Source organism: Manis pentadactyla (genome assembly GCF_030020395.1).
Source record: "Manis pentadactyla isolate mManPen7 chromosome 15 unlocalized genomic scaffold, mManPen7.hap1 SUPER_15_unloc_1, whole genome shotgun sequence".
NCBI classification, from domain to species: domain Eukaryota; kingdom Metazoa; phylum Chordata; class Mammalia; order Pholidota; family Manidae; genus Manis; species Manis pentadactyla.
Genome location: NW_026644588.1, coordinates 2,177,965 through 2,204,256, shown reverse-complemented (window position 1 = coordinate 2,204,256; position 26,292 = coordinate 2,177,965). Strand labels below are relative to the sequence as shown.

Here is a 26,292-nt window from a genome sequence, read left to right as displayed (position 1 = left end):
TTAGTGAAAAATAAAACAAAGTTTTTGTTTCCTTCATGATCTAGATTGCATCTCAGAAGAGCTATGGGAGGTTCCTGTGGACGTGGCCGTGCAGGGAATAAGCAGCTAAAGGTCAGAACCCACTTTGTTGATTAAGTTCTTGTTTGGAGCACCATGCGGTACAGACCGAGGTCTCCCCACAGTCGATCCCATTCATGTGATAATGGCTGGTCCCATTTCGGGGAGAAAGATGGGAGAAGCATGACTGTAGCTGGGGTCAGTGGGGGAGAGCTGTGGTCACTCTGCACGTGCTTTGAGAGTGACCTCTTGGAAAGTCGTTGACAAGGCAACTATGCATTTGAGAGAAAGGGAGGAACGGAGACGTTAATTTACTCTTTAAAGTCGGGAACTGTGGCAGCCAGCCCCCAAGATGGCCCTCGGTGATCCTTGCCTCCTAGTATTCACATCCTCGTGTAGTGCTGCCCACACGGGCTCAGTCAGAGCTAATTTATGTGGCCCACAAGGTATGGTGCTGCGTGACTTCAGAGGCTTGGTCACAAAAGACATTGGAACTTCTGGATCATTCTAGAGGGAGCCAGCCGCCATGTCATAAAGGCACTCAATCAGCCCTACGGAGAGGCCCGCAGGGAGTGGACCTGGGGCCCTTGCCTACAGCCAGCACTAACCTGCAAGCCATGTGGGTGAGACCCCTGGAAGGAGATATTCTGGTCCCGGTTAAGCCTTAGTTGACTGAAGCCCTAAATGACATCTTGACTGCACTCAGCTAAGCTGCTCCCAAATTCTTGACTCACAGATACTGTGAGAGATAAATGTTGACTATTGTTTAAGCCATTAAGTTTCGGGGTAATTTGTTGTGTGACAATACGTATCTAATTAGAAATCAAAGAAATTATAATAATAAGAGACTACAACAGAGAATAAAAAATAGATCCAAAGGACCCAACATGAGTTTTACAATTAAGAAACAAAAGAGATGAAAGAGAACTATGTAGAAGAAAAAATTTAGTCGTTCTTTTAAAATAACCATGTAATGTAATTATTTATAGGTCATGAAGAAAAAAGTTTTCTTCAAAGTATACATTTTACAGATAGTAAATTGATTCATCACAGTACAGCATAACAAATTCCCAAGAGATTGAAGCAAATATTTTTAAATATCCCTATAAAGTTCTACAGAAAAATAAAGATGAACATTTGTAATTTAGGGGTAATTTATTTTGAGCAAAATAAAAAAGAGGGCAAGGAAAAGATGGATTTGCCTCAGTACGTAACTGAATACAAACTAGTTACATGATAAAAATGTTTTCTAATTTAAGATTCTGGCCCACACATACCCCCTAAAATGATACTCATTATTTCTACTTGTTTGTCTAACAGGCATTTCAAACTATTCCACTGCAAACCAAACACTCACTCTTAACCCCCACAGACATATTCCTCTCTGGGTCTTCCTAGCCCAGTTAGTGATGTTCCCATTCTTCAGAATTCCCCAGTTACCCTTGACTAGTCCTCTCTCTCGTTACTCCACCAAGTAAACCTGCAAATCTTGTCAGCTCCACCTTCATACACAGAATCTACCTCCTCACGACTCCTTCTCTGCGACCATCGATCGCCTTTCTAGATTAGGGCTGAGGTGGCTGGTCAGTGGAAAAGATGATTGGCTCAGAGCCACAGTCACTTCCGGAAAATGTAGTTCGGAGGCCCACAGGTCAGGAGAAACAGAAGGCAGCTCATTTAACTGCTGAGACCTGAGTCCAGTCTGATCATACTGGCTGGCCACAAATGACCCGTCCTTACTCGGGAACTTGGGGGTTCCTTGCCTTCAGCCTTGTTAGGGTTTTGTGATTCAGCTCAAATTCGTTCCCAGTTAGATCGTCCAGCTGCCTTATGCTCCTGGCCTCAGGAGGCCCAGCCAACCCCACTGCAGGATTGACCAGAAGCCCCGATGTTAATTGTCCTCTCTGGTCACTTCTTAGAAGCATCCAGCACAGCACAAGCCTGGAATGGCCACGTGACCTTCTCCTCTGGGCTTCCTTGCACCCTCCGTCTTCCAGATCCCAGCCCAGAGCCCGTAGTCTCTTTGGTTCTATTTTCACGAGGCCTCTGTGACATCATAAAGCAAATGTCTTCCGTTCTCCAAGGCTCCATCACACTGGCCCATCCACCGCTCAGAAGGCAGAGTCAGCATTTCCCTACTTTTTGGCACAAGAAGATATTCCAAACTCATCATGTATTTCCCTGTCCCAGTCCGAGAATCAGACATTTGTTCAAGAAGCTTTGGTTCTGGAGGCAGGTAATAGAGGGAAGCAGACAGATAACAGTTCAGAACCCCTGTAAGTTTCAAAGCCCTTGTAGGTTTTAGGAAGTTTCGGGCCCCCTTGTTTCAAAAATCTCCAATCAAACTCAGCCAAAAAGTACTTAGTAAGATAGACCTCAACTCTGATTGGTTATGCCTATGTGAGCTGATTGGTTATGCCCCGTGCAAATGAAGCATTGTACTTTCAGCCAATCAAGAGTGGGTTGTGATGTCATCAGTTCAGGGTGGGACATCCTCCTCTCAGGAGGCAATGTAAACTGCAGACCCCCACAACATCCTCCTTTGCAGCCCCTCCTAAGTAGCAGGAACTTTCTCTTTTCACTCATTAAAAGAGCTTTGCTGGTTGCTCCATCCTCTTTGTCTGCTGACTTCATTCTTTGTTGCCTCTGAGACACGATCCTGGGAAAAACAGTAGCGTTCTCAGCTGGTAATAGTTCCTTTTATTAGAGAATGGTATTTAGAAACCAAGGTCTGGGCACTAGGTTTATGCTCATTGCTATGGAGCATCATTGCTTCCAGGTCCATTCACCAGAATAAGTAGAAAACGCACAAAAAATTTTTTAAGTAATAATAAGACTTTAATGAATAAATTTAAACTTTTTAAATAAGTTTTTGACTTACAGAAAAATCGCAATGATGGTAGAGAACTCCTGTATACCTTGCACCCAGTTTCCCCTGATTAACATCTTACATTATTCATACGGTATTTGTGTTACAATTAATGAACCAAATATTGATATGTTATTAATAACTAAAGTCCATACTTTACTCAGATTTTTCTTCGTTTTTATCAAATGTCCTCTTTACATTCTAGGATCTCATCCAGGACACTACATTTTTTTTGCAGTCATGTCCCCTTAGGTTCCTCTTGATTTTGATGGTTTCTCAGGCTTTCCTTGTTTTTAATAGCCGTCACAATTTTGAGGAATTTTGGCCAGGTATTATGTAGAATGTTTCTGAATTGGCATTTATCTGATGTTTTATCATTAGACTGGGATCATGTGTTTTGAGGAGGAAGACCACAGAGGTCAAGTGCCATTTTCACCACATCTTATCAAGAGTATATATCATCAACATGACATCACTATTGTTAACTTTAACCCAGGTGAGGTAGACACCCACATTTTTAGTTAGGCATTTACACCAATCCAACAGCACAGGGTTCTTCCAAACCTTCCATCACCCTCTCTTTCTCTTCTCCCACACCAAAACACTGGCTCCCAATAAATCAATACATTTATTCATTTGATCAATCCTACAATGAACAAAAAGTCCAAATCATGATGCCCATGCTATGATGAAAACAAATCTGAGTTCAAAAGTTGCTATAATTTTTTGTCTTCATATATTATAAAGTTGTACATATTTTATCTTTATATATTATGACACATATAAAGTAAATATTTTCTGTTTGTCGTTTGTCTTTTGCCTTTGTTTATAGTGTATTTTGCCTTACAAAAGTACTTTTGTTTTATCTTATCAAAAGTAGCAGCCTTTTATTAAGTCTGGATTTTTAAAGCATAATCAGAAAGTCTTCGCAAACATTCACGCTAAATGGAACTCACCTCTGTACTTCTGGTGCTCGAACAGCTTAATTTAAACCTCTCATCAATTTGGAATTTATTCTTTTGCATGATGTGAGGTCTGAATCCAATTTAATCTTTTTCCAAATGACTATCCAGTTATTCCCCAAGAAAAAGAAGTCCACTTTTGCCCCAGTGATTTGCCCCCACCTTTATTACACACTAAATCCCCTGTATTTGATAAGATTTCTGAACTTTCTCTTCCACCAGTCTGACAATTCATGAGTCAATACCGCAGAACTATGGAAGACTTTGAGTGCCTTAGTATCTGACAAGAATTAGCATATCCTGAGGGCGCTGGCACTTTTATCACATTTACATCTCTAGGTTAACTTGGAGGAAACAACAACCTTCAGACATGCAACAACATGGACACGAAACAAACCTCTGATATTTCAAGAAGGCACAAGAGTACATATTCTAGCATAAACAAGGCCAAATCAGGGCTCTGGCCTGGGCCCGGCTCAAGGATGAACTGTACCACCTTGGTCAGGGAGGGTTTCTGCATCGGGAGGCCAGACCTAAAGGGGCCTGGCCACCCCCAGGATGTCGGACAGATGACCACACTGTACCACACTGCCCCAATTTGTGTAAAGTCCAGCGCTTCCAAACTACATGGGGCTCAGGGACTAGGCTGAAAGATACCAGCCAGCAACAAGATGCTGCTTCGCAACCCATTTAAGACATTTTTGCTTATTTTCTTCTCCTTCATAAGATACATTTATTTAAACACACACACATATATATTAAACACACATATGTTTAACCTTAGTGGGGATAAAGAGAAAGTTCTTACGGCCAGGATTCTCACCTGGCCCTGGTCGGCTTGCTCTCTACACACTTGTGGGCAATACGTTCTTATTGACTCTATAAAGAGCTCTGCCCAGGGCTCTGGCAAGTACAGTGCTCTGGGCTGCACAGCTGCAGAAGAGCAGAGACTGGAGGGGTGGCAGCACCAAGGACAGAGACTGAGATGGTCGCGGGGGCGGAAAGGCCCAGAGGAGAGACCGGCTTGCTGCATGCAGACTCGCTCTGAGTGAACGAGATTCTAGTGATTGACCTGCGACCATGGGAATAAAGTTAAGTATAAATCCTTTCACCCCAAGAACGTTCCATTGTCATTCTTTGGTCTCACTGAATCCATGGTGAACTTGCCAGGGGTTGAAACCTACTGCTCGCAGAAATGATGGCTTCGTAGGTGAGAAAATTTCTCCCAGACACACTTTTACACATAGCACGTACCAAACGCTTAACGGTCACAGCCACCCAATAGCCAACAGTCACCCAGCAACAGCGTGCACACAGCACAGCCACCCACGGCCGCGACCCCGCCCCGTCGAGCCCGCGATGGGTCCTTACGCACGCACTCTCGCACTCCCGCGGCCCGTCCACCCGAAACATCGCGAGATCCGGCCTTGCGGTTTGGCTCCGGAGCTTTACGCCTAGACACTACGTTTCCCAGAAGAGACTGCGGCGCTGGCCCAATCGCGGCGCAGCATCGGTGGTATTATATGCGCCTGCGCCATCTTCCGGCTCCGGGCGGCGAGTCCGCCGTTACTGAGGAGGAGGCACCCCCGGGTTGGCGGGGGGGCGCGGCCGCGGTGGCACCCGTACCCGAAGAGGCGGCGGGTGAGGGGTTCCGGAACTTGCCGGGCGTTCCGGGGGTCGGTGCAGGAGCGGGCGCCGCGGCTGGGCGGATCTCGGGCCTGGGAAGAACCGGGACGTCTTGCCGCGGGGTCGGTTGCAACGGCTCTTCCGGCTCTGGACTATACTTCCCATCGGCCTCCGCGGCTTGCCCCCTAGCGTCCTCTTCACGCGGCCAAGCTCGCAGCCGGGTCCGCGGGCCCCTTAGGTGGGTGTGGGGGGGGTCCCCGACCCACAGAAATGCCGAGTTTTGTACATTCATTCTCACGCATGTTTTTTTTTAATCTGTGAGGAAGTCTTGTATTAGGAGATTCTCTAAGAGTTGCAAGATTTAGGACCACTAGTTTAGAAGCAGAGACTGCTACTTAGGAACATTCTTTAGATGATCGTGTAAAAAGATATCTATGTCCAGCAGTGCCGAAAGGGTTGGGTAAATCATGCGCCACTCACGTAATAAAATATTCCATGTAATACTGGAACCGTGGTCATGATGAAAAATTCCTATTACATGATATTGTGGGAAATTCATATTCATTTTTTTACATGTTACTTATTATTAAATGTTTTTAACGTGGCAGGCACTGTCTTAAACTCCTTTATAAAATGCTACTCATTTAATGAACTCAGGAAGTGGTTAAATGACATCATTCTTAATATGTGGATGTTTCCTATTCCGGTTTTATTAGGTTTGGGGTTTTTTTGGTGGTTTTGTTTTCAGTCCAGTGGTCAGTAGGTGGGTGGGTTTGACCTCTGTTGCTGAATGCTCCCTTGTTGTATAAAGGGTGCAGGTGTGAATACCGTTCCTTGTCAGTTAATGTTGTCCCACATCATTTTGATAGTCACTACCAAGTTCCATCGTGGGGCTATGCCAGAAAGGACTCATTCGCATGCCTACTTGTGCACTGTTATGTGCTCTTTGAGCAAATGTCATGCGTGCCGCATTGCTCGCTATTCCGTCTCTGTGCAGGGGCATGTTTGTGTGATGATAATGGAGCCCGGGCTTGTTCCATCTTATTGACCCCCCTGCAAACACGTCCCATTTGTTGCCTCCAGGCAGGGTCCTCAAAGTGGTGTCCACCAGGCCCTAGGTGGGGCTGTGGGGTTGTGAACTTGGAAGTGGGGTAAAGAGGTAGGGAGACTTGTGAAGGTGTTAGGTTGCGGGCATGAGAGTCAAGTGGTGTGGTTCTGGGAAGGCTTCCTTGTGGGCTGGCTGATGCACATCAGGCCAGGGTACTCCTTGGCCTGAGGACAGCCTTCCCTGCCCCTGGGACACCCTGTGGTCTCAGTACCTGGGCCAGGTCTGAACGTCCCCTGTCAGATCTACATCAGTGACAAGGTGGAATTCTCTGGATATTGAGGGGAAATGGAAAAGAGGGCCCCTGTTCTGTCTCCTTGCAGCAGGCAACTAAAGCTGGGTTTCCTGGAGTTGGTTAGGGCCGCAGTTTGTCCCAAGTCCTCTAATTTTGTTGGGGGTGAGGGGGCACGGAGGTGGGGACTCGTAACCATGGCATTCTGGGATTTGTGGGACAGGCCTGGCTGCTCATCTTTGCTCCTTCCTTTCCCAGCTCCGCCGCCTCGGGACTCCGTCCTTCCCGGGAGACAGACCAGGAGGAGGGACCACCAACCCGTGACATTCTGAAAGTCATGTCCCGTGTGAGTTTTAAAATCATGGGAATATTCGTTTTCCTTATCCTAGAGGATCCCATTTTCGGGACTAACAAGACCAGGCAGCTGTATCCTCCCTTGCCCCCTGCTCTCCGACTGGCACCCACAGATGCAGTCTGCATAGCATTCCACTTCTGATGGCTCAGTCTTCAGCCAGGATCCAGATGTAGTGTTGTATTATATTTCCTCGTATAAAACCAGGACCGAGGTTTGATGCATGGAGGTGGATGCTTGAAGGGGCTACCGCACGGAACAGCAGGGAACCTGGCTAGGTTGGCCTCAGTTTCAGCACAGGGCACGGTGTGTTTTTGGCGGCGTTGACAGTTGGGTGTGTAACTGAGGCTTAGCTGGGAATCCCTAAGGGATCCGGTGTCAGAATTGACGTCCAGTTTAAGGTTGAACAGAGCATTGGAATGTGGGTCACTCTCCATTACCTTCTTCAGCCAGAAAGTGAGAGAAGTATGGAGCTGGGGACTGAAACATGAATTGTTCAGAAAATGGATAGTCAGAACTGGGAAGAAACCGCAGAGATCCGATCCAAACTCTGCATCCTTAGTAAGGGAACATTGAGCCCTTTTCACTGGGTAGAAAATTGTACAGCTAATGAAAAGTAACCTTCACCCAAGATTTTCCTTTTAAGGATAATGCTTGTGGTATGTTCTTCAGGCAGCTCTCAGTTTACATGAAAATTCTCGTGTCAGAGATTGAAAGTATCTCTTTAGTGAAATACTTGGATGTAAGCCCATCAAAGTGTGTTGGTTTGTGTTTTGTTGTTGTTCTTCCATAAAAGTAGAAATTGTAGGTCTCACATTGCAAGCAGGACAAGGACAGAGTAGGCAACTGTTTCTCATAATTGGGAAAACTCCATTTAGCTGGATTTTACTTAGCGTCCCAGACCTGTGTACAGAGCCTTGGTTTGGAGTAAAAGGAAAGTTCAAGAATGTTAGCACCTTGTGGTTTATTCAGGCCCGTCTCCTCCGTCACCTGCTCTCATCACAGGCGCCCAGCCCTAGCCTCGTTCTCACCACCTCCCCATTCCTACAGAGACCTCCTCCACCCGCTCTCATCCCGTCGAGAAACATTTCCTTGAGATGTGCACATCACAAGCGCCTCTTGTTGCAGGGGTCAGACTCGTTTGGGGACGTGGCCGTAGTCTTCTCCCAAGAAGAATGGGAGTGGCTGGCACCTGCTCAGAGGGCTTTGTACAGAGACGTGATGTTGGAGACCTATAGCAACCTGGTGTCCCTGGGTAAGGAGCCCTGCTCGTTAGTTTGGAGGAGACCTTCAGGCACATGTGTTCCTTCCTTCTCAGTTCCGGGTGCCTTTTGGGTGGTTAAAGTGCAGCTCCACGGGCTGAAACTTGTCACATCGTCCCCTGACCCTTCCTGCAACTGCCTCTCCTCAGTGGCTAGGTCGTGGGTCTGAGTTCTGTGGCCCCACAGTGTAAGCAGGTAGCATGTTTTTTTGTCACATCCAGGTCTGGCCATTTCCAAACCTGACGTGATCTCCTTCCTGGAGCAAGGCAGAGAGCCCTGGACGGTGGAGAAGGCAGCAGCAGGCGGCACGCGCCCTGGTGAGTGAGGCAGGTGTGGGAGGGGAGACGGCACTGCAGATGACTGTGCAGCTGGTCGGCAAGGAAGCAGGCCTTAGACTTAGGAAATTGTCCCTCCGGTTGCCAGACTCAGAGGTCAGGTCCTAGTCGTCACCTTCTGTGGCTTCTCAGCAGCATTTGGCAAAAGTGGTTTCCCTCCTGGGACATTTCTGCGTCCTCGGGTCATGAGTACCTCTAGTTCTCACCTCCCTCATTAAGCTACCCTGAGTCTCCTTTGGTGAATTTTCTTACCTTCTCTAAATGCTGGCACACCCCAGGGCTGACGTGGGCCACTTCCTTCCTGTTTATTTCCATCCCCAGAGCCTTGTGCGTGGCCACACTGTAAATACCATTCATCCTGTGGCCGTTCATACCACTGGCCCCATGTGGCCGTTGCAATTTAAGTTAATTTCAGTTAAGCACAGTTAGAAATTCAGTACCTTAGTTGCACTTGGCACATTTCAGGTGTTCAGTGGCTGTGTTGTGGCTCATGGCTGCTGTGTTGGACAGCAGTGCAGAGCGTTCCCATCGCTGCAGAAAGTCCAGCCGGCCGGCACAGATCATCTCCGCCTTCAGCTTCTCCCTTAAACTCAGGTGCTTCACCCACCTGCCTTCTCCTCGTGGCCCCTCGGATGCGCTCTGGGCACTTGGAACCTAACAAGTCCGAAGAGAAGTCCCTGATCCTCCCTAGTAAATCTACCCTTCCCCTGTGCTGCACGTGATAGGGAACTCTATTTTTTTCTTTCCCCCAAATGTACAAAGTTGTTTATTTTTCTTGGCAATTTAAAAATACATAACCATTTAAATTTAAACTGAATACACATTAAGTTAGTGTTTTATTTCCTTACTGTTCAGTTGATACTATAAGGAACCCACCATTCAGTTAAAACCTAATGAATGCCATCAACTTTTTCTGGCTTATTTTTCTGAACAGACTTAGTACAGAAACATATAATTTTGTTATCCTTTTTTAAATGCTTAGAAAAATTATAATGTCCTAGTTCACATAAAGCCCTTTAAAAATCTGATGTAGGGAACTCTGTTCTTACACTTGTTTAAGTCAAAACTGTGACGCAGCCTTGACTTTTCTCTCCCACACTCAGTCTGTCAGTCAGTCCTTACCTCTACCTTGAATACATCTGGAATGTCACCACCTCTCCCCAACACCACTGCTACCACCCCGTTCACCCCAGCCCCGCCTCTGGCTTAGACGGCAGCAGGAGCCCTCGCCCTCCCTTCCGCTCCTGTCTGCTGCACTGCCTTCTCTGCAGCAGCCAGAGGCCTCCTCAAGCCTTCCGTCAGTGTGTGTGACATCTCTGCCCAGAGCCTGCCAGCAGCCCCCACCTGCAAGGGAAAAGCTGAACTCCACACCCTGGCCAGAAAGCTCTGTGTCTGCACTGCCCAGCGTAGCCACCAGCCATATATAGTGCTGTTGAATTTCAGTTTTACCTAAAATTAAACAAAATGTGGCATTCCATTCCATGGTCGCCCTTGCCACATTTCCAGTGCTTGGTGGCCGTGTGCAGCCAGGGGCTGGCGGACCGGGCAGAGGAGAGCATCTGCAGAGCCCCGGAAGGGTCTGTGGGACTGTGTGCCCCATGCGATCGGCCTCACCGCCTCCCCTCTGATTTCATCTCTTACCGCGCTCCGTTGCTCATTCGGCTACAGCCACTCCAGCCGCTTTGCTTTTCCTTTATTGCAGGGGTTGGCTGTCATTTCCTATAAAGAGCCAGATGGAATGTTTCAGGCGTTGCGGGCCCTCTGGTCTCTTGCAACCACTCAGCTCTGTGTGGGAGCACGAGAGCAGACGGCACAGGTTTGCCCGCACCAGCTTTGGCACAACAGGCATCTTCCTGCCTCAGTCTTTCCCGCCTGTCCCCTCTGCCTGGGCACTCCTGCGCTGGGTGGGGACTTGTCAGCCTCTGCGGTGTGGATGTTTTGTGGGCTAGCTTTTTGTTGTGGGGGGCCGTCCCAGGCACAGAAGGGTGTCGAGCAGCCTCCCTGGCCTCCACCTACTGGATGCTGCCAGACCCCTCCTCTCAGCTGTGACAACCAAGAATGTCTCCAGCCATTGCCAAATGTCCCCCAGGGGACAAAATCTTCCCTGATTCAGAGCCAGAGTTGCAATGTGACGAGAGACCAGAGCATGTAGTACACAATTTCCACAGGCACAGTGCCCCTGCGAGAATTTAAGCTGGGGAGCCGAGAACGACGTGTCCCTCACGGGCTGGATTCGTCCCCATTGAGGTGGTGGTTGGTCCCTGGGAGTGAGTGAGGTCAGGGGTTGGGGAGCACTGGGAGACGAGGTGTGAGGTCAGAGGTTGGAGGGCACTGGGAGCCGAGACGTGAGGTCTGGGGTTGGGGAGCACTGGGAGCCAAGGCGTGAGGTTGGGGGTCAGGGGGCACCAGGAAGCCAAGGCATGAGGTCGGGGGTTGGAGGGCACTAGGTGCGGAGGCATGAAGTCAGAGGTTGGAGGGCACCGGGAGCCGAGGTGTGAGGTTGGGGGTCAGGGAGCACTGAGAGCTGAGGCCGTTCCTCTGCCGACCACACCTGATGTCAGACAGCAGATTCTTTTTTTGTCTTTGTCATTAGAGTTTTGACAGCACAGGTTTGAGGGACTCATTTTTTGCTGCTTAGACGTGTGGGTCTGTGTCATACGTAAAGAGGACTCCCCGCTCTGAGGTTGTGCAATGAGTCGCCTGTCATCTTGCCAGTATATTTATGGTGCTGTTTATGACCCATATGGAGTTTTACCTCCTGTAAGATGTGATTTCACACAGTGTTTCATATTGTTACCCAGTTATTGGCACAGCATTTATTACCTGATTGTAGCTTTTCACCACTAATCTATAAAGCCACCTCTTCCATCTGCTATCTTACCTCTTTGAGTCTCGTTCTGGGCTTTTTCTTTTATCCCATTCATTTCTCTAACCACGTGTCAGTACATACTGTTTAAATTACTGAGGGTTTAATTAAAATAGCCCTTTTCATACTTATTTTTAAGACTTTTCCTGGCTGTTCTCATTAATTTTTCCATCTGAACATTAGAATTAGATTTGGTTTAAAAAAATAATCATGTACTGATGGACAGTGACTGTAATGGGGTTTGTGGAGGGGACTTGGTGAAGGAGGGACCCTAGTAAACATAATGTTCTTCATGTAATTGTAGATTAATGATAACAAAATAAAAAATAATAATAATCATGTAATTCGTGGTAAGATGATGGTAAACAGAGCATGGTAAATTTACAGATTAATTCAGGAGAAAACTTATTTCTTAATTACGTGGAATCTTTTATGAAGAACATGAAAAGCTTTTCCCTTTATTTATGTCTGTCCCTGGTGGTTTTAAAGTTTTATTTATGTGGATCTTGTACGTTTCTTACTACATTTATTCCAAGGTATTTTATGTTCATTGCTTCTGGAAATGGGGGCCTTTCATCCAAATGCTGTATTTTTATGTGTGACAAGCCATTCATGTCTTCAGACTGATTTTGAAGTTAGCCCAACTTACTGAAGTTTATCACTTAAAAAAAAAATTCTTATTTTTCACTGCGGTGCAGTTGACAGACAGGATCCTGTTAGTTTCAGGTATACAGCACAGCGATTCTACAGTTACACACGTTAGGAATCACTCACCCCGGTAGGTGAGGGTGCTGTTCCTGCTCATTGTTTAGAACAGTTTTTCATGTGATTTTCTCGAGCTCTGCCAGTATTCTGTCATATCCCCAGCCAGCGGCTCTGATGTTCCTGCACTTTGATCCCGCCTGGTTGTTCCTCCTGTCTGATGAGGGTGGGGGGTACATTACAGCCCCAGACCTGTGTCAACGGGGGGGCTTACATCTAATCTTCTTCTTGACCTTAATAGGAATGTGCTCCATGTGTTCTTAAGCATAATATCAGACTTAAAATGAGAGAGGGGTATTTTATGTGGTAAAAGAAGCATCCACTCTTACATTGTATTGCTTTGTTTAATCTATAAAGTCTGGGCCGTGTGAACAGATATCCTGATAAGCACATGGAGTCTCACGTTCATGTTTGGCCATTCTTGAGCCAGCTCTGGTGATTTTATTTTTTCTGTAAGATGTACTTTTTTGATTTTTAAAAATTTTGAAATATCCATAACTGCACTTCTGTAATCATTTGAAAGTGAGTAGCTCATAAGCATTTAGCATATTTATAAAGTGAACTACACCATTATGTACTTTCAGACTATTGTTAATCCCTTGTGAAAATATTGTGACTTACAACAAACACATATTTGGTCTTCATCCCTATTTTCTGGCACACAGCTCTGAAAATCCTTGGACTCTCTGAGGTAGTAAGTGTTCTGTGTGCTGTGGTGTGGCTGGTGGCTGGGGCTCCTGGGGAGCCTCGGGGGGCGCTGGCCAGGAGGGGAGCCACTTGTGTAGCTGAAGGGTTGGAACTTTTAGCCGCATCCCCCAGCTGGGGGGAAGGGAGAGGGACTGGGGGTTGAGTTAATCACTCTTGGGCAGTGATTTCATCAGTCTTATCTATGTAATGAAGCAGCCATAAACCTCCCTCATGTGCCAGGTCCAGAGAACTTCCAGGCCAGGGGACACGTGGTGGTGCTGGGTGGGCGGCATGTCTGGGGAAGGCCTCCCACTCCCCGCAAACCCTGTCCCGTGCATCTCCCACCTAGCTGACACTGAGTTATGTGCACTTTGTAATAAACTGTTCACATAGTGAGTAAACTGTTCCCTGAATTCCGTAAGCCGTCCTAGCAAACGACTGAATCCCAGGAGGGCGTCTTAGGAGTCTCCAATTTATTGAGGCAGGGGCATCGCACAGAGGCAGCCCTGTGGACCCAGACGTAGCCTGTGGGGCCTGACCCTGTCTGCAGAGGCAGACTCGGAATAGACTTAAATCTGTGGTGTACCCACTTGGTATCTGCCAGGGAGCTGGCGAATCGCTTGGTGGGAGGGAAAAGCTCACATCCATTTGGTGACCAGGTGTCAGAAGTGCACCGGCAGGAGCAGCCTGCTGCGAGGGGTGTGTTTTCCCTCCACCTCCCGCAGGGAAACCCCATGTGCCCTGGGCAGGTGCCGTGCCTTGGCCTCTCCTCGAGGCCCCTGGCGACCTCCGACCTGCTTGCTGCCCCTGGATTTGCTCAGTGTGATGTGGCGCATAAATGGAATCAGTGTGTGGCCTTTCGTGTCTGACTTGCTTTACACCTTTTAAGGTTCATCTGTGCAGCAGCGTTCGACAGGATGTCCTTCCGCTTTAAGGCTGCATGTATACACCGCCATTCTTTTTTCCACTCACCTGTTGATGGGCGCTGGGGTTGCCTCCAGTGCTTGGGTACCGGGAACAGCGCTGCCGTGTACATGGCTGCAGACGTCTCTCCCAGCCCTGCTCTCAGTTCACTTGGATGTGTACTCGGAAGTGGAATTGCTGGAGCATATCGTCATTTTTAATTTTTGGGGGGTCTCTATACTGTTTTCCATAGTGATTCCACCGTTTTACATTCCCACCAACAGTGTGCGAAGGGTTCCAGTTTCTCCACATTCTTGCCAACACCTATTTCCTTGACCGCGGCCATCCTACTGGCTGGGAGGCAGTGTCCCATTGCCTTGACTTGCATTCCCCTACTGGTGAGCGAGGGTGAGTGAGTGTTCATGTGCTTATTGACCATCTGCAGATCTTCTTTTGAGGAAGATTTGTTTTAAGTCCTTCACCCAATTCAATTTTAATGGGTTATTTTTGTTGTTGTTGCTGAGTTGTAGGAGTTCTTTATATATTTTGGATATTAACCCCTTATCAGATACTTGATTTGCAGATATTTTCTCCTGTTCCGTAGGTTGCTCTTCGCTCTGTTGGTTGCTTCTCTCAATGTGCTGAAGTTTTCTATTCTGCTGTGGTCCCATTTGTTTATTTTTGCTTTTGTTGCCTGTGCTCTTTGTGCCATATCTAAGAAATCCTTGCCAAATGCAGTGTCATGAAGCTTCTCTCCTATGTTTTCTTCTTGGAACATAAAATTTTTAGGCCTTACCTGTAGGTCTTTAATCCAGTTGATTTAATTATTGATGTAAGGTAACCCTGCTCCATTTTTGCATGTGGAGATCCAGTTCCTCAGCACCGTTTGTTAAAGAGACTTTGCCACCCTCTGAGGATCCCGGGACGTGTGCACGAGGGTTTATTTCTGGGCGCTCTGTTCTGTCACGCTGCCCCCGTCTGCCCTCACGGCAGCACTGTGCCATTCTGCTGTCTGTAGCTTCGCAGTGTGTTTTAAAACGAAGTGTGAGACCTCCAACTTTGTTCTTCCTTTTCAAGATTAGCTTGGCTGTTTGGAATCCCTTGAGGTGCTGTATGAGGAAAACAAAAATTTTAATGATTAAACTATACATAGGTTTTAAACATTATTTCATTGGTTGCTTAAAACTGGCTGCTAATGTACATAATTAGCCTAAAATACTGTGTTCCAGGTTCTGTCAGGAAAATGTGAAAATTACACAGAGAACCTCACTATCACTACTGTATTGCAACTTTACATGGAGCTGAACAGAAGCCAGCAGTCGGAAAATTCCTATCTTTGGCTAGCTCTAACACAGTATGTAATTAGAATGGCCTAATTTAGGGAATAAATAGCCCTGTGCTCTGACTGCCGGAAGCCACAAAACACAAATCCTACAGGGGTCTGTGCTAGACAGAGTGGCAGTTTGGAGAGAAGGGTGATTTTAAGGATGTGTCTTCAGGGGCTGGGGCTCATCCCACACTGCCCACAAGACCAAGCCATGTGTCACCACTTCAGTCCCATTTAAGCCTCGTCACACAGTCCCAGACTAACCTTCTCTTCCCACCAGGCTGGCTTTGGTGTTCCATGGTACCCTGCGGTCTTTTGTCTGTCCTTTATAGGGTGGCAGCCAGATGGTGCCAAACACGGAGCGGGTCAGCCGCCAGTTCATGGTGGCATCGTTCTGAGTGTGTTTGGAATCTGCCTCACCAGAACTGATAGGCCACGGAGGTGAGCCTTCCCCTCACACAGCCAGACACGGTGTCTGGAAGGCTGTGCTCTGTGCCCTCTTCTCATTGCCTCATCCTGTGAGCCCCTGTGGGTGTACTGTGGTTGTGGCACAAGCGTGTGAGGTGAGAGCAGCACTCCCACAGAATCTGATCCCTGCACACTTCTTATTTCCCATTGTCAATGTAATCTTCCATTCCGGTAGTTTTTGCTTAATAGCTTCACAAATAACCGAAAGGAACAGCAGCCTGTAACATGCCACTATAGGAAGCAGACACAGCCCTATAAAAGCCCCTGGCAGGCTGTCTAATATGCTTTACAAACATGCTCAAAACACCCATTTGCCTTTCCCCAAGGCTCCTTGCATCAGGCCGTGACCTGTTCTTTACGGGCCAGGTGCGGTTAGCCACTGCAGTCAAAATCATGTGCTGGGTCGAGTAAGCCCCAATGCAACCATTCAGCTTTTCCTTGCCATCTGAATAAGCAGCAAAGAATTTTGCTCTGGAAGGGGCCAGCCTCATTAATTTGGGCCTAATTCTCTAATCAAGGCACACGGCCCTCCTTTTTCCAAGAGCACCTTGAGGCAGGGGGAGGGTCCAGGAGAGCCTGGCCCCTTGACATTAGCTCAGCCACGGGGTTCGGCTGAACTTCAGAGAGCGCACCGCAGCAGAAGCCCACAGCTTCCAGTGGCTCCGTGGGACCACCGCCATGTGGGCAGGTGCCACCACATCTCCCAGCAGGCAGGTGGGTCTCATGTCCATCTGGCCAGATGAGGATACAGCCGTCCCACCATCATTTTTCTAAATCTCACTTTATTGAGGTACAGCTTAGTCAAGTGCATTCAAGTGCAGTATATTGATGAGTACTGAAGGATCGTACCCTTGCGTGACCACCACCACCACCGACAAGATAGAGAGTATTTTCATCACCACACAATCCCTCATACCCCAGCCCCAAGCAACCAAGGATTTGCTTTCTGTCACTCTAGATTATGTTTGTCTTTTCTAGGGTTTCCTAGAAATACTCACTTTTAATAAACATGGTTCAGAGGTGATTCTGACCCACCCTTACGGAGTCTGTCTGGCTACTGCATGCCTCTCAACCTAGGGAATGTTCTCTGTCTCTGTTACACTGGCCCATTTCCTAATTGCTGAACCACGTTCAAGGGCTCATAGATACTGAGTCTGAACTTTCCAAGTCTTACTTTAGAAATTCCTTTATCTGGAAAAGGACAAAACAAACACGTACTTGCTTTTCTGTTCTTTTTCAGTATTGGAGTCCAGGTGTGATACTAAGGTATTACCTCCAAGGCAGCACATTTATGAGGTACAGTCACCCCAGTGGGAGATAATGGAAAACCTTACAAGTTGTGGTCTTGAGTGCTCGAGTTTCCAAGATGATTGGCAATGCAGAAGCCAGTTTGACAGACAACAAGGACGTCCAGGTGGACATTTGAGTCAGATGATAGTCAATCATGAAGACATGGCTACTTTCAACCAGCAAGCATCCCTTACATTTTATCAGAAAATTCATACTGGTGAAAAACCCTATGAATATAATGAATGTACAAAGGATTTCTGGCAAGAGGACTTCCTTTTTGATCACCAAGGAATTCATACTAATGAAAAACCCTATAAATGTAAGGAATGTGGGAAGGCCTTTAAATATGGCTCACGACTCATTCAACATGAGAATATTCACTCTGGCAAGAAACCCTATGAGTGTAAGGAATGTGGAAAGGCCTTCAATTCTGGTTCAAATTTCATACAACACCAGAGGGTTCATACCGGTGAGAAACCCTATGAATGTAGGGATTGTGCAAAAGCCTTTAGTCGAAGCTCGCAACTGATTGAACACCAACGAATTCACACTGGTGAGAAGCCGTACCAGTGTAAGGAGTGTGGCAAGGCCTTCAATCGGATCTCACATCTTAAAGTACATGACAGAATTCACACTGGGGAGAAACCCTATGCATGCAAGGAATGTGGGACAACCTTTAGTCATCGATCTCAGTTGATTCAGCATCAGACCATTCACACTGGCAAGAAGCTCTATGAATGTAAGGAGTGTGGGAAGGCCTTTAATCAAGGCTCAACTCTCATTCGACATCAGAGAATTCACACGGGTGAGAAACCCTATGAATGTAAGGCATGTGGGAAGGCCTTTAGGGTGAGCTCCCAACTTAAGCAGCATCAGAGGATTCACACTGGAGAGAAACCCTACCAGTGTAAGGTATGCGGTAGGGCTTTCAAACGGGTCTCACACCTTACGGTACATTACAGAATTCATACGGGCGAGAAGCCATATGAATGTAAGGAGTGTGGGAAGGCCTTCAGTCATTGCTCACAGCGGATTCAGCATCAGCTCCTTCATACTGAGGGAAAGCCCTGTGAATATAAGGAACGTGGGAGGACCTTACGTCATGATTCGACCACCGTTCAGCCTCAGAGGATGCATAATAGAGAAACACCAGGGAATACGACAAATGGAGAAAAGCCTTCCGTTGGCACTTACCCCTTATTAATCATCAGAGAACTGATGTTAGCAAGCAGCCGTATGAGTGGAAGTGGTGGGGAGAGCCCATTAGCTTAGGCTGAGCACAGCTCCCTCCTTATATCTTGGGGAAAGACTTGAAGAATGTCATGCAAGTAAGAATGCCTTCATTCAGAGGTATCCCTTCTCCTGAGTTGTAAAATTGGAGGAAAATGTTATGGATGTAAGGTGTTTGTTTAGAATGTGAATGTCAACGAAGCAAGGAAGGGTGAGGAAAAAATTTTGTCTCTAACACATTCCAGAATCACAGTTTCTGACCACAGTGTAATAATTTTAACAACAGCCTGAAGTTTTAATATTCCTGAAAATTAAAAAGAAAGGAAAAAAAAAACCAGCCAAATTACTCTTGGGTTAACAAGTAAATAAGTCATGCAATTACCGTGAATGGTAATGAGAAGAATGACATGAAAACTTTATATGCTAAGACATGGCATGTGGCTAGAGCTACTCAGATTTTTATGGCCTTTAAATGCATGCAGAATATACTAGATGTGCCATTCAGGAAGCCAGAAAACACCCAGGTGATGAAACAAATTAATGAAATGACGAACTAGAAAGTTATCTTACAATAATCTCAGTGTTTGCTTCCTGACCTAAGAGTAAACTACATTAAGGGGAGGGTTTTTTAATTACCAAGTTATTTGTTTTTGGATCATTTATAACTTCTGTTCCAGCATCCCTACCCAGTTCCTCTTTGTACTGGCAGCATCTGTGACTTGGCTGCAAATCTAAAGATTTCAGATGCTTATTTTTCAGCCTGCTTTTGCAGCTCAGGATGGCCATGGGAATCCTGAGTGTGTTCCAGGGTCCTGCAGGGGCGTCTGGGAAAGATTTTCCTCATTCAGAAGAGACATATATTAGGAAGATCCTTCCCCTCTCATTTCCTGCTTTTAAACATTTTCCTGTGAGAACATGATGCCTGGAGCTGCTACAGCCATGTTGGAACTAAGAGGAGAAAAGAGAGGCTCTCGGGAAAGTTGATCCTGACAGCACTGAGCCGTGAGGCCAGTTATGGACTACTCTTCAATGCCTTGTTATGTACGAAAAATAAACCTTTTTTGCTGAGGCTACTTTTAGTTGGGTATTGTGAAAACTTGGAGCCAAAAGCATCCTAACTGATATAACTTCAAGTTTTTATTTTATCATGATGGGTAAATGTGGCCTGGAAGCACCTTTTTTGAATTTGATGTTTTTCTTTGTGGCTAAGTACAGGATTGATTTTTGTGTATGTTCCATAGCATCAAGAAAATATATATACCACTTTTTTGGGTGCAAGATTCTTTTTAAGCCAGTGATTTATAATGATGAAATCCTCCGTGTTCTTATATCATTTGGTATACTGGATCAAAATTTCCTAAGATTGAATTTTTTAAACTAAGATCCTGAATTTCCACAGGTTTTTACCTTCTAATTTATGTTGTTTGACCTATGAAGACATATGATTTACCACCTATTTATGAATGACACCTTTTATCATATAACACCCTACCCTGCCAAGTGGACGAGTCAGCAAACCAAATCCGGCCTGCTGCCTGTGTTATAAAGGTATATTGGAACACTGTCGTGCTCGTTTATTCATATATTGTCTGCGACTGCTTGTGCACTGCAGCAGCAGGACTGAGTGGCTGCGACAAAGGCTATGGCCCTGAAGCCTCTATTTTATTCCCAGGCTGTGTAATGCTACTACTAATAATTTATCTTTCTTTACCAGGGCTTCTTTGCCCATCTGTTTATTTTCAACCGGTCTTTTTTTTTTTAATTAATTTTATTTTGGTATCATTAATCTACAACTACATGAAGGACATTATGTTTACTAGGTTCCCCCTTCACCAAGTCCCCCCCACATACCCCTTCACAGTCACTGTCCCATCAACATAGTAAGATGCTGTAAAATCACTACTTGTCTTCTCTGTGCTGCACAGCCCTCCCTGTGCCCCCCCCCACTATACATGCTAATCGTAATGCCCCCTTTCTTTTTCCCCGCCCTTATCCCTCCCTTCCCACCCATTCTCCCCAGTCCCTTTCCCTTTGGTAACTGTTAGTCCATTCTTGGGTTCTGTGATTCTGCTGCTGTTTTGTTCCTTCAGTTTTCTTCTGTTCTTATACTCCACATATGAGTGAAATCATTTGCTACTTGTCTTTCTCCGCCTGGCTTATTTCACTGAGCATAAGACCCTCTAGCTCCATCCATGTTGTTGCAAATGGTAGGATCTGTTTTTTTCTTATAGCTGAGTAATATTCCATTGTTCAACCCGTCTTTTTAGTGAGTTATTGTAAAATATATATATAGCTGATTGTTTTGAAGCTCACAATAGGAATTTTTTTCTGATAGGGATAGACACATGTTTACTGAGTGTACGAACTTACCTCTGTCCTTTATTCCACATCGTGTGTACAGTTTCTTTCCACTTGGTCCCCCTTCTTTGCGGTGGCCGGCCAGTTCCCTTCTCTCGCACTCAGCCAGCGTTCCGCACGGTGCTGAGGGCCATGCCATCACCCCGTCCTGATCATCATTGGGGCAGAATGAGCACCATTATTCTTTCCCTGCCATTCACCTCCAGGAAGCCATCCTTCCTGTCTCTCTGTGCCTTCAGTCTGTTACTTCAGCATTTCCTCCATTTCCCTGACCCAATGAGAATGCGTAGTCCGGAGCTTTGTTTTGCTCCTACTTATTTGGTGTTTCCATTCCTTGTTGCTGGACCCACTCACGATTTCCATTTGGATTTAAGTAGACTCCGAGCAGCATTCATTGCTGCCGCTATTTCTTTTCATCGCCTTCCCTTGTCTGGAGGTAACAGGTCTGTTTCAATTGCTATTGGTTATTTTGTTGAATGTTTATCTCAATAAATGGTATATAGCTGGTATTCTTTGAATCCTTATATATCCAAAAAAGTTTCTTGGACCTTCACAAATTATGTGTGGTTGGTAGGACATTCTCGAATTGTAGTTTTTTTCTCAGTGACCCATAGGTATCCCTTCTTTGAATTCTGGCTTCTGGTTTAGAAGAAGAGCCCAGTGCTGGTCTGATTGTTAGTTTATGTGGATGTATTCAGTTTCTGTTGTTGCTGTGATTATACAGAACATAGTGGCTTACACAACGGATTTGTTATCTGGAGGTCAGAAGTCTGAAGTAGGTCTCACGGGGCCCAGTTAAGGTGTCAGTGGGCTATGTTCTCCAGAGGCTCCGGGAGAATCCATTTCCGAGCCTTTCCGGTCCCCAGAGGTGCTCACATTCCTCGGTGCGGCCCCCTTCCATCGTCAAAGCCAGTGACAGTCGCGTCTGACATTGCCTCACTCTGACACGGAATCTTCTGCCTCCCTTTTTCACTGGTAAAGAACCTTGGGACTACATTGTGCACATCCGGACAATCCAAGATAATGTCCTAAGGCCAGTTGATCAACAACCTTAATTCCACATGCAACTTAATTCCCCCTTGCGATGTGACCTCACATGATGCACAGGCCCTGGGATAAGGACGCGTCTGTTGGGGGCCATGCTGCCTGCTGCAGGAGCTGCTGCTGTCCCTGCGTCTGGAGGGAGTTATTTCTATCCTTAGAATTCAGGAACTAAAGCAGGGTATGTTTAGAGAGCCTCATCATATCTTTTTTTTTAGCCCAAAGAAATTTTCTTCTAAATATTAATTGGTACTTCTATTTGAAAACTTTTAATAATAAGCAGTATATCCTTACACTTTAGAACATGAAGAACTAAAACAGGTTGAAGATGCAGCAACAAGCCTTCCTGCCCTTCCCCTCATCCACTGCCCAGAGAGCCGTCTCCTTGGGCTGTGATTGTTGAAGAACACGACGCTTGGGCGACTGGTTGGGCTGGTATTTGCGCTCAGCTCTGTGTGACCCTAAAATCTCCTTCCATCAAACACAGTGCCGACAGGGAAATGCTCCTCTCTTGACTCCAGCCCCTTATGTGGAATTAGGATAGAGAACTCCTTAGAGAAAGCACCAGAGACAGAAGACAATTCCTTCATCACATCACAGAAACCGTGAGCTCTGGTGGCAACAGAACTGTGGCTTCTGGGCTCAGGGACAAACTGCTGCCCTGGATAAGCTTTGGGTCCTTCTGAGGGTGTGTCCTTATTCAGAGTTAGAGGCAAGCCTGCCTTCATTGCCACTGCCTTTTGATCCCCGAAGCAGCAGAAAATGTCACTTCTGTCATGAATTTCACTCAGGTGCATTGGGAGAGTGGGATCTCAGTCCTGTTTAGAGTCCTTGGTGCAAGGAGCTGGAAGACTACTTTTCCCGCATGTCAGTAGAGGAAGGCCAGCGAGGAGGTGGGGGTGGGCATTGAATACCAGCTGGCAGCCATAGTCCCTGCATTTGTAATTTCTAGAGTTTCTGTTTGTTCTTTCTCAGCGTCCTTAGGTCAGTTTGGTCTGTGTTCCTTTCGGCAGTATGATACAGGCTTGTGCGCCGCTCCCTACCCGGGGGCAGCCCGCTCATCCTGCCTCCTACCCTGATGACGTTGTATTTGGTCCTTGGGGCCATGGGGGCCGCTCTGCCAGGCCAGAGCCCCACACAGCATCCCCATTAACATTTGAGGCATGCATTGCTGATCTGGCTGGATCCTTATTGAAGCAGGAGATCTGGGGATTTTGGAGAACTGGAAAGGGTGGGCCACCCATCCCTTTTCCACACCAGGGCTGGAGATGGTTCCTCATGGTTAGGGATGGCAGAGGTGAGTCCATGATCTCCCCATGACCTCAGAGTATTAGTTTTCTATTGCTGGGTAACAAATGAGCACAAGCTCAGAGGCTTAAAACAACACACCTTTGTTATGTCCCAGTTTTCAGGGGGTCTGAGCACAGCTCAGCTGTATTGTTTGCTCAGGGTGTCACAAGGTGCTTCTTACCTGGAGCTCAGGGTCCTCTTTGAAGGCCACTGGCTGTTAGCAACGCTCATTTCCTTACAGGTGGAGGTACTCGTTTTCTTGCCGGCTGTCCGCCCAGGCCCCTCCCAGTTCTCAGGGGCCTTACCTCTCCTCTTCCTTGGCGCCAGCAAAGAGTGTTTTCCTGACTTTGCTTGGGCTCCTCTTGGAGACAATCTTCCTCTTGGTAACTCAGAGTCAGCTGGTTAGTAGCTCAATTATATAGTCATCAAATCCTACAGGGCAGGCAGTAGGAGGGGCGGAACCAGGCGGGTGGGGGACAGTTTAGGAGCCTGCCCAGACGACATTGTCACGACCACAGGAAGGGGGAGGAAAGACTTGCGATCGTCCTCTGGGGAGGCAGGTCTGACCGCTGGTGGTTTCTCTTCCTTCCTGGGCCTTCTCAGGATTCACCCCGATACCTGACCCAAGGTCAGGTGTGATGTTTGAGCCGCATGCACGGGTGGTGGGCCCCACCTGTGGCCGCTTGGACTGTCCTCGGTCAGTGTTCTATTGCTTGGGAATGAGACGGCACAGTTGGGGATGGGCTAGGTGAAACTAGCCAGAACGCTGTTGTTGAGAATTACAGACCATCAGAGCTAGGGATATCCCTGTCTTGTTCAACCTCAGGGCCCAAAAATAAAAGGTTGATGCACCTAGTGCAGTGTCGTGGGAAATGTGCAGCCAGTAGCAATAAATCTACAGTAAAGAATTTGACCTAGTAAGGAAAGGCATCATTCAGAATGGGGGTGAAGCTGACTCTTCAATGTATTTGAAAATAATACATAAATATAATTTTCTAATTCCTAACAGATTCATTCAGCAGTTTGGAATGATTCCATAAAAAAATTGTTTCTCCAGCTCAGGATTTCTCGACTTCATGCTGATATTCGAGGCTGATAATTGTTAGTTATGGGGCCATCCTGGACATGGGTGGATGGCTGCCCGCAGCTGTGGCCTCCCCTGTGGGTGCTACAGGAGTCCCTACCCTCGTGATGCCAACCAGGTGTCTGCAGTTGTTGCCAGGGTCCTCTGGGGACAAGGTTGCCCCTAGTTGAGAGCCACTTCTCTAGTCTGACTTTTCTTGAAACATTTTGTTACGAAAGCATTCAAACATGTAAACAGTACTGACAGGGAGCAATTTCTGACTTAGTCCCTAATTTCTGAGCAGAAGTAGAGAGGATTCAGACGTCAAGAAGTCATGTGGTTGGTTTCTACAGTCTCATATATTGGGAAACCATGGAGCTGGGGTTTTGTTCTTGCAGTGCTATTTGATGGACGCCTCTCCTGAGGCTGCACCGCTCTCAGTGGAAAGGTCACGAACATGCGGACCCTTTTCTTCAATTCCGCGGTGGCCTTCCTGCACCCTACGCCTCAGCTTAGTCCCTGGGTGTGTCTCCCACCCCCTGCAGTGGCCTTTTCCACCCCTGCTTTTCTGGACGTCGTTACTGCAGTGGCACAGGTGCCCGGCCTGCTGTCTCAGGCATTGGGGATGTGGGGTGCGGCCACTGTCGTCCCAGGACGGATGAGGCGGGAGGGCTGGACCCTGGCCACGGGGATTTGTGCAGACATGCTGGAGGGCTCCGGCAGCGTCGTCTTTCAGTGAGAGGTTGACATTTGTCCGCCGCCGTCAGAGTGAATTTCGAAGGCGCCTTCAGGGCCTGGTCGAGTGTCTACTCTGTTTCCAGGGAGACTGCACAGCCTCTTCCCCATTCCATGGGCAGCTTCCTCGTCTGGCCTCCTCTAACTCATTCTTTTCTTCATGGATAACCAGGAACAGGATATGAATTCTGGGACACTCACCTCCATGACTCTGTCGTATTTCTCGTGTGCACAGGTTTTTCTATTTCCAAGCCAAGTGTGATCTCCCTACTGGAGCAAGGGAATGAACCCTGGATGGCGAAGAGAGATGTGGCCAGAAGCTTGTGCCCAGGTGAGGGACGGTTAAGGGCAGCGGCACTGTAGGAAGTGGCCCAAAGGTCAGTGGGGAGGGAGCACCTTTGATACCACCTAGAAAGGTGCCCAAGTTCTAGGTCCAGAGCAAAGCATGACTCGCATCCGCATGAGCTCCTAAGGAGCCTCTCTCTGGCTCACGTGGACCATTCCTGGGCTTCTCTCCAATCAGAGGAAGGTGCTTTCTTTGAATTACAACTTCTTACCCACCCAGGGGCCATAATTTCTTCCTAGTTCCTTTCTTATTTGCAGATTTTACATTGTTTCTATCCAAAAATATGTTTCTACAAACACTAGCTTATTTTGGCTGCCTTCCAGTGATTTTTCTTTCTGTGACTTGTTTTTCTGGGTTTAGATTTTGTACATTCTTTCTTTCATTCTGAAAATGTTTTAAATAAACATTTTCTCATTTTCAAATTTGAGTAAGGCTGTCCACAGTAACCTGGATTCTAGCTATTTCTGATTCGTTGTCAGATGTAGGATTACATTGCCCTGTATTTTCTGCTTTTTCCCATTCTGTTTATCTTCCCTCAATCTAATGGTTCATTTCTTCAACATTCATGAGTTATATGATGTTGTTTGTGTACTAGGCACTGAGTTTGAGGCTGGTCATACAATAGGGTGTAAATTAGATATGGTTTGCAACTTTTTGTTGAAGGATTATGGCAATAAACAGGCATATGAAAAAACAGGTGTATATCTTCACAACCTTTTATTTTTTCTATATAATGAGATTCTTGAATGGGGAATAGTAGAGGAGACAGTGTTTAGATCAAGACAAATGATGACCATCTAAAGAACTTAACATCTTAATTTAAAAGAAGAGCCAACCATGCAAGAACTGCGGAGAGTGTCACATGCAGATCAGAAAGAGGCCACCTGAGGTGTCCTCACACCTGCAGGGAGCAAGCAGGGGAGGGACCCGGCCGAGAAGGCGGTAGCTTAAGGTGAGTTTGAATAGATCCGACAGGTGGAGAACTAGGATGTCACCTAGTACAGTATGAAGCTCCGTGCTTTCGGCAGTGGGTCTGTACTCCATTTGCAAGAGTGGGCATCCTTATTTAATGACCATTAGGCAACTGTAGTGACAAAACTGAAAATATGTCGGAAAATAACTACCT

At 46.7% G+C, this 26,292-nt stretch overlaps 2 protein-coding genes across 9 annotated transcripts in view; both read left to right on the top strand.

Moving 5' to 3' along the window:
- ZNF667 (zinc finger protein 667) overlaps nucleotides 1-2,573 on the top strand; it is a 40,932-nt gene extending 38,359 nt beyond the window's left edge. Inside the window, exons 5-7 of one of the 2 annotated variants that reach the window (XR_008995464.1) lie at nucleotides 45-111; nucleotides 569-676; nucleotides 1,977-2,573. Coding sequence is in view for 1 of the 2 variants with exons in the window: in XM_057496438.1 (XP_057352421.1) it covers nucleotides 45-109 (65 nt within the window). In the remaining variant the exon portion in view is untranslated. The remainder of the gene's footprint in view (nucleotides 1-44; nucleotides 112-568; nucleotides 677-1,976) is intronic. The other variant, XM_057496438.1, reaches the window with a different exon arrangement.
- A 2,838-nt stretch (nucleotides 2,574-5,411) lies between these two features.
- Nucleotides 5,412-26,292, top strand: part of ZNF582 (zinc finger protein 582) — a 32,491-nt gene continuing 11,610 nt past the window's right edge. For 3 of the 7 annotated variants that reach the window (XR_008995468.1, XR_008995467.1, XM_036926377.2), the window contains exons 1-5: nucleotides 5,412-5,752; nucleotides 7,110-7,197; nucleotides 8,332-8,458; nucleotides 8,687-8,782; nucleotides 25,056-25,151. Coding sequence is in view for 5 of the 7 variants with exons in the window: in XM_036926377.2 (XP_036782272.2) it covers nucleotides 5,412-5,752; nucleotides 7,110-7,197; nucleotides 8,332-8,458; nucleotides 8,687-8,782; nucleotides 25,056-25,151 (748 nt within the window). In the remaining 2 variants the exon portion in view is untranslated. Of the gene's footprint in view, nucleotides 5,753-7,109; nucleotides 7,198-8,331; nucleotides 8,459-8,686; nucleotides 8,783-9,265; nucleotides 13,574-17,053; nucleotides 20,082-25,055; nucleotides 25,152-26,292 lie in introns of those variants that run through there. The other 4 variants (XM_036926373.2, XM_057496440.1, XM_036926374.2 and 1 more) reach the window with 4 other exon arrangements.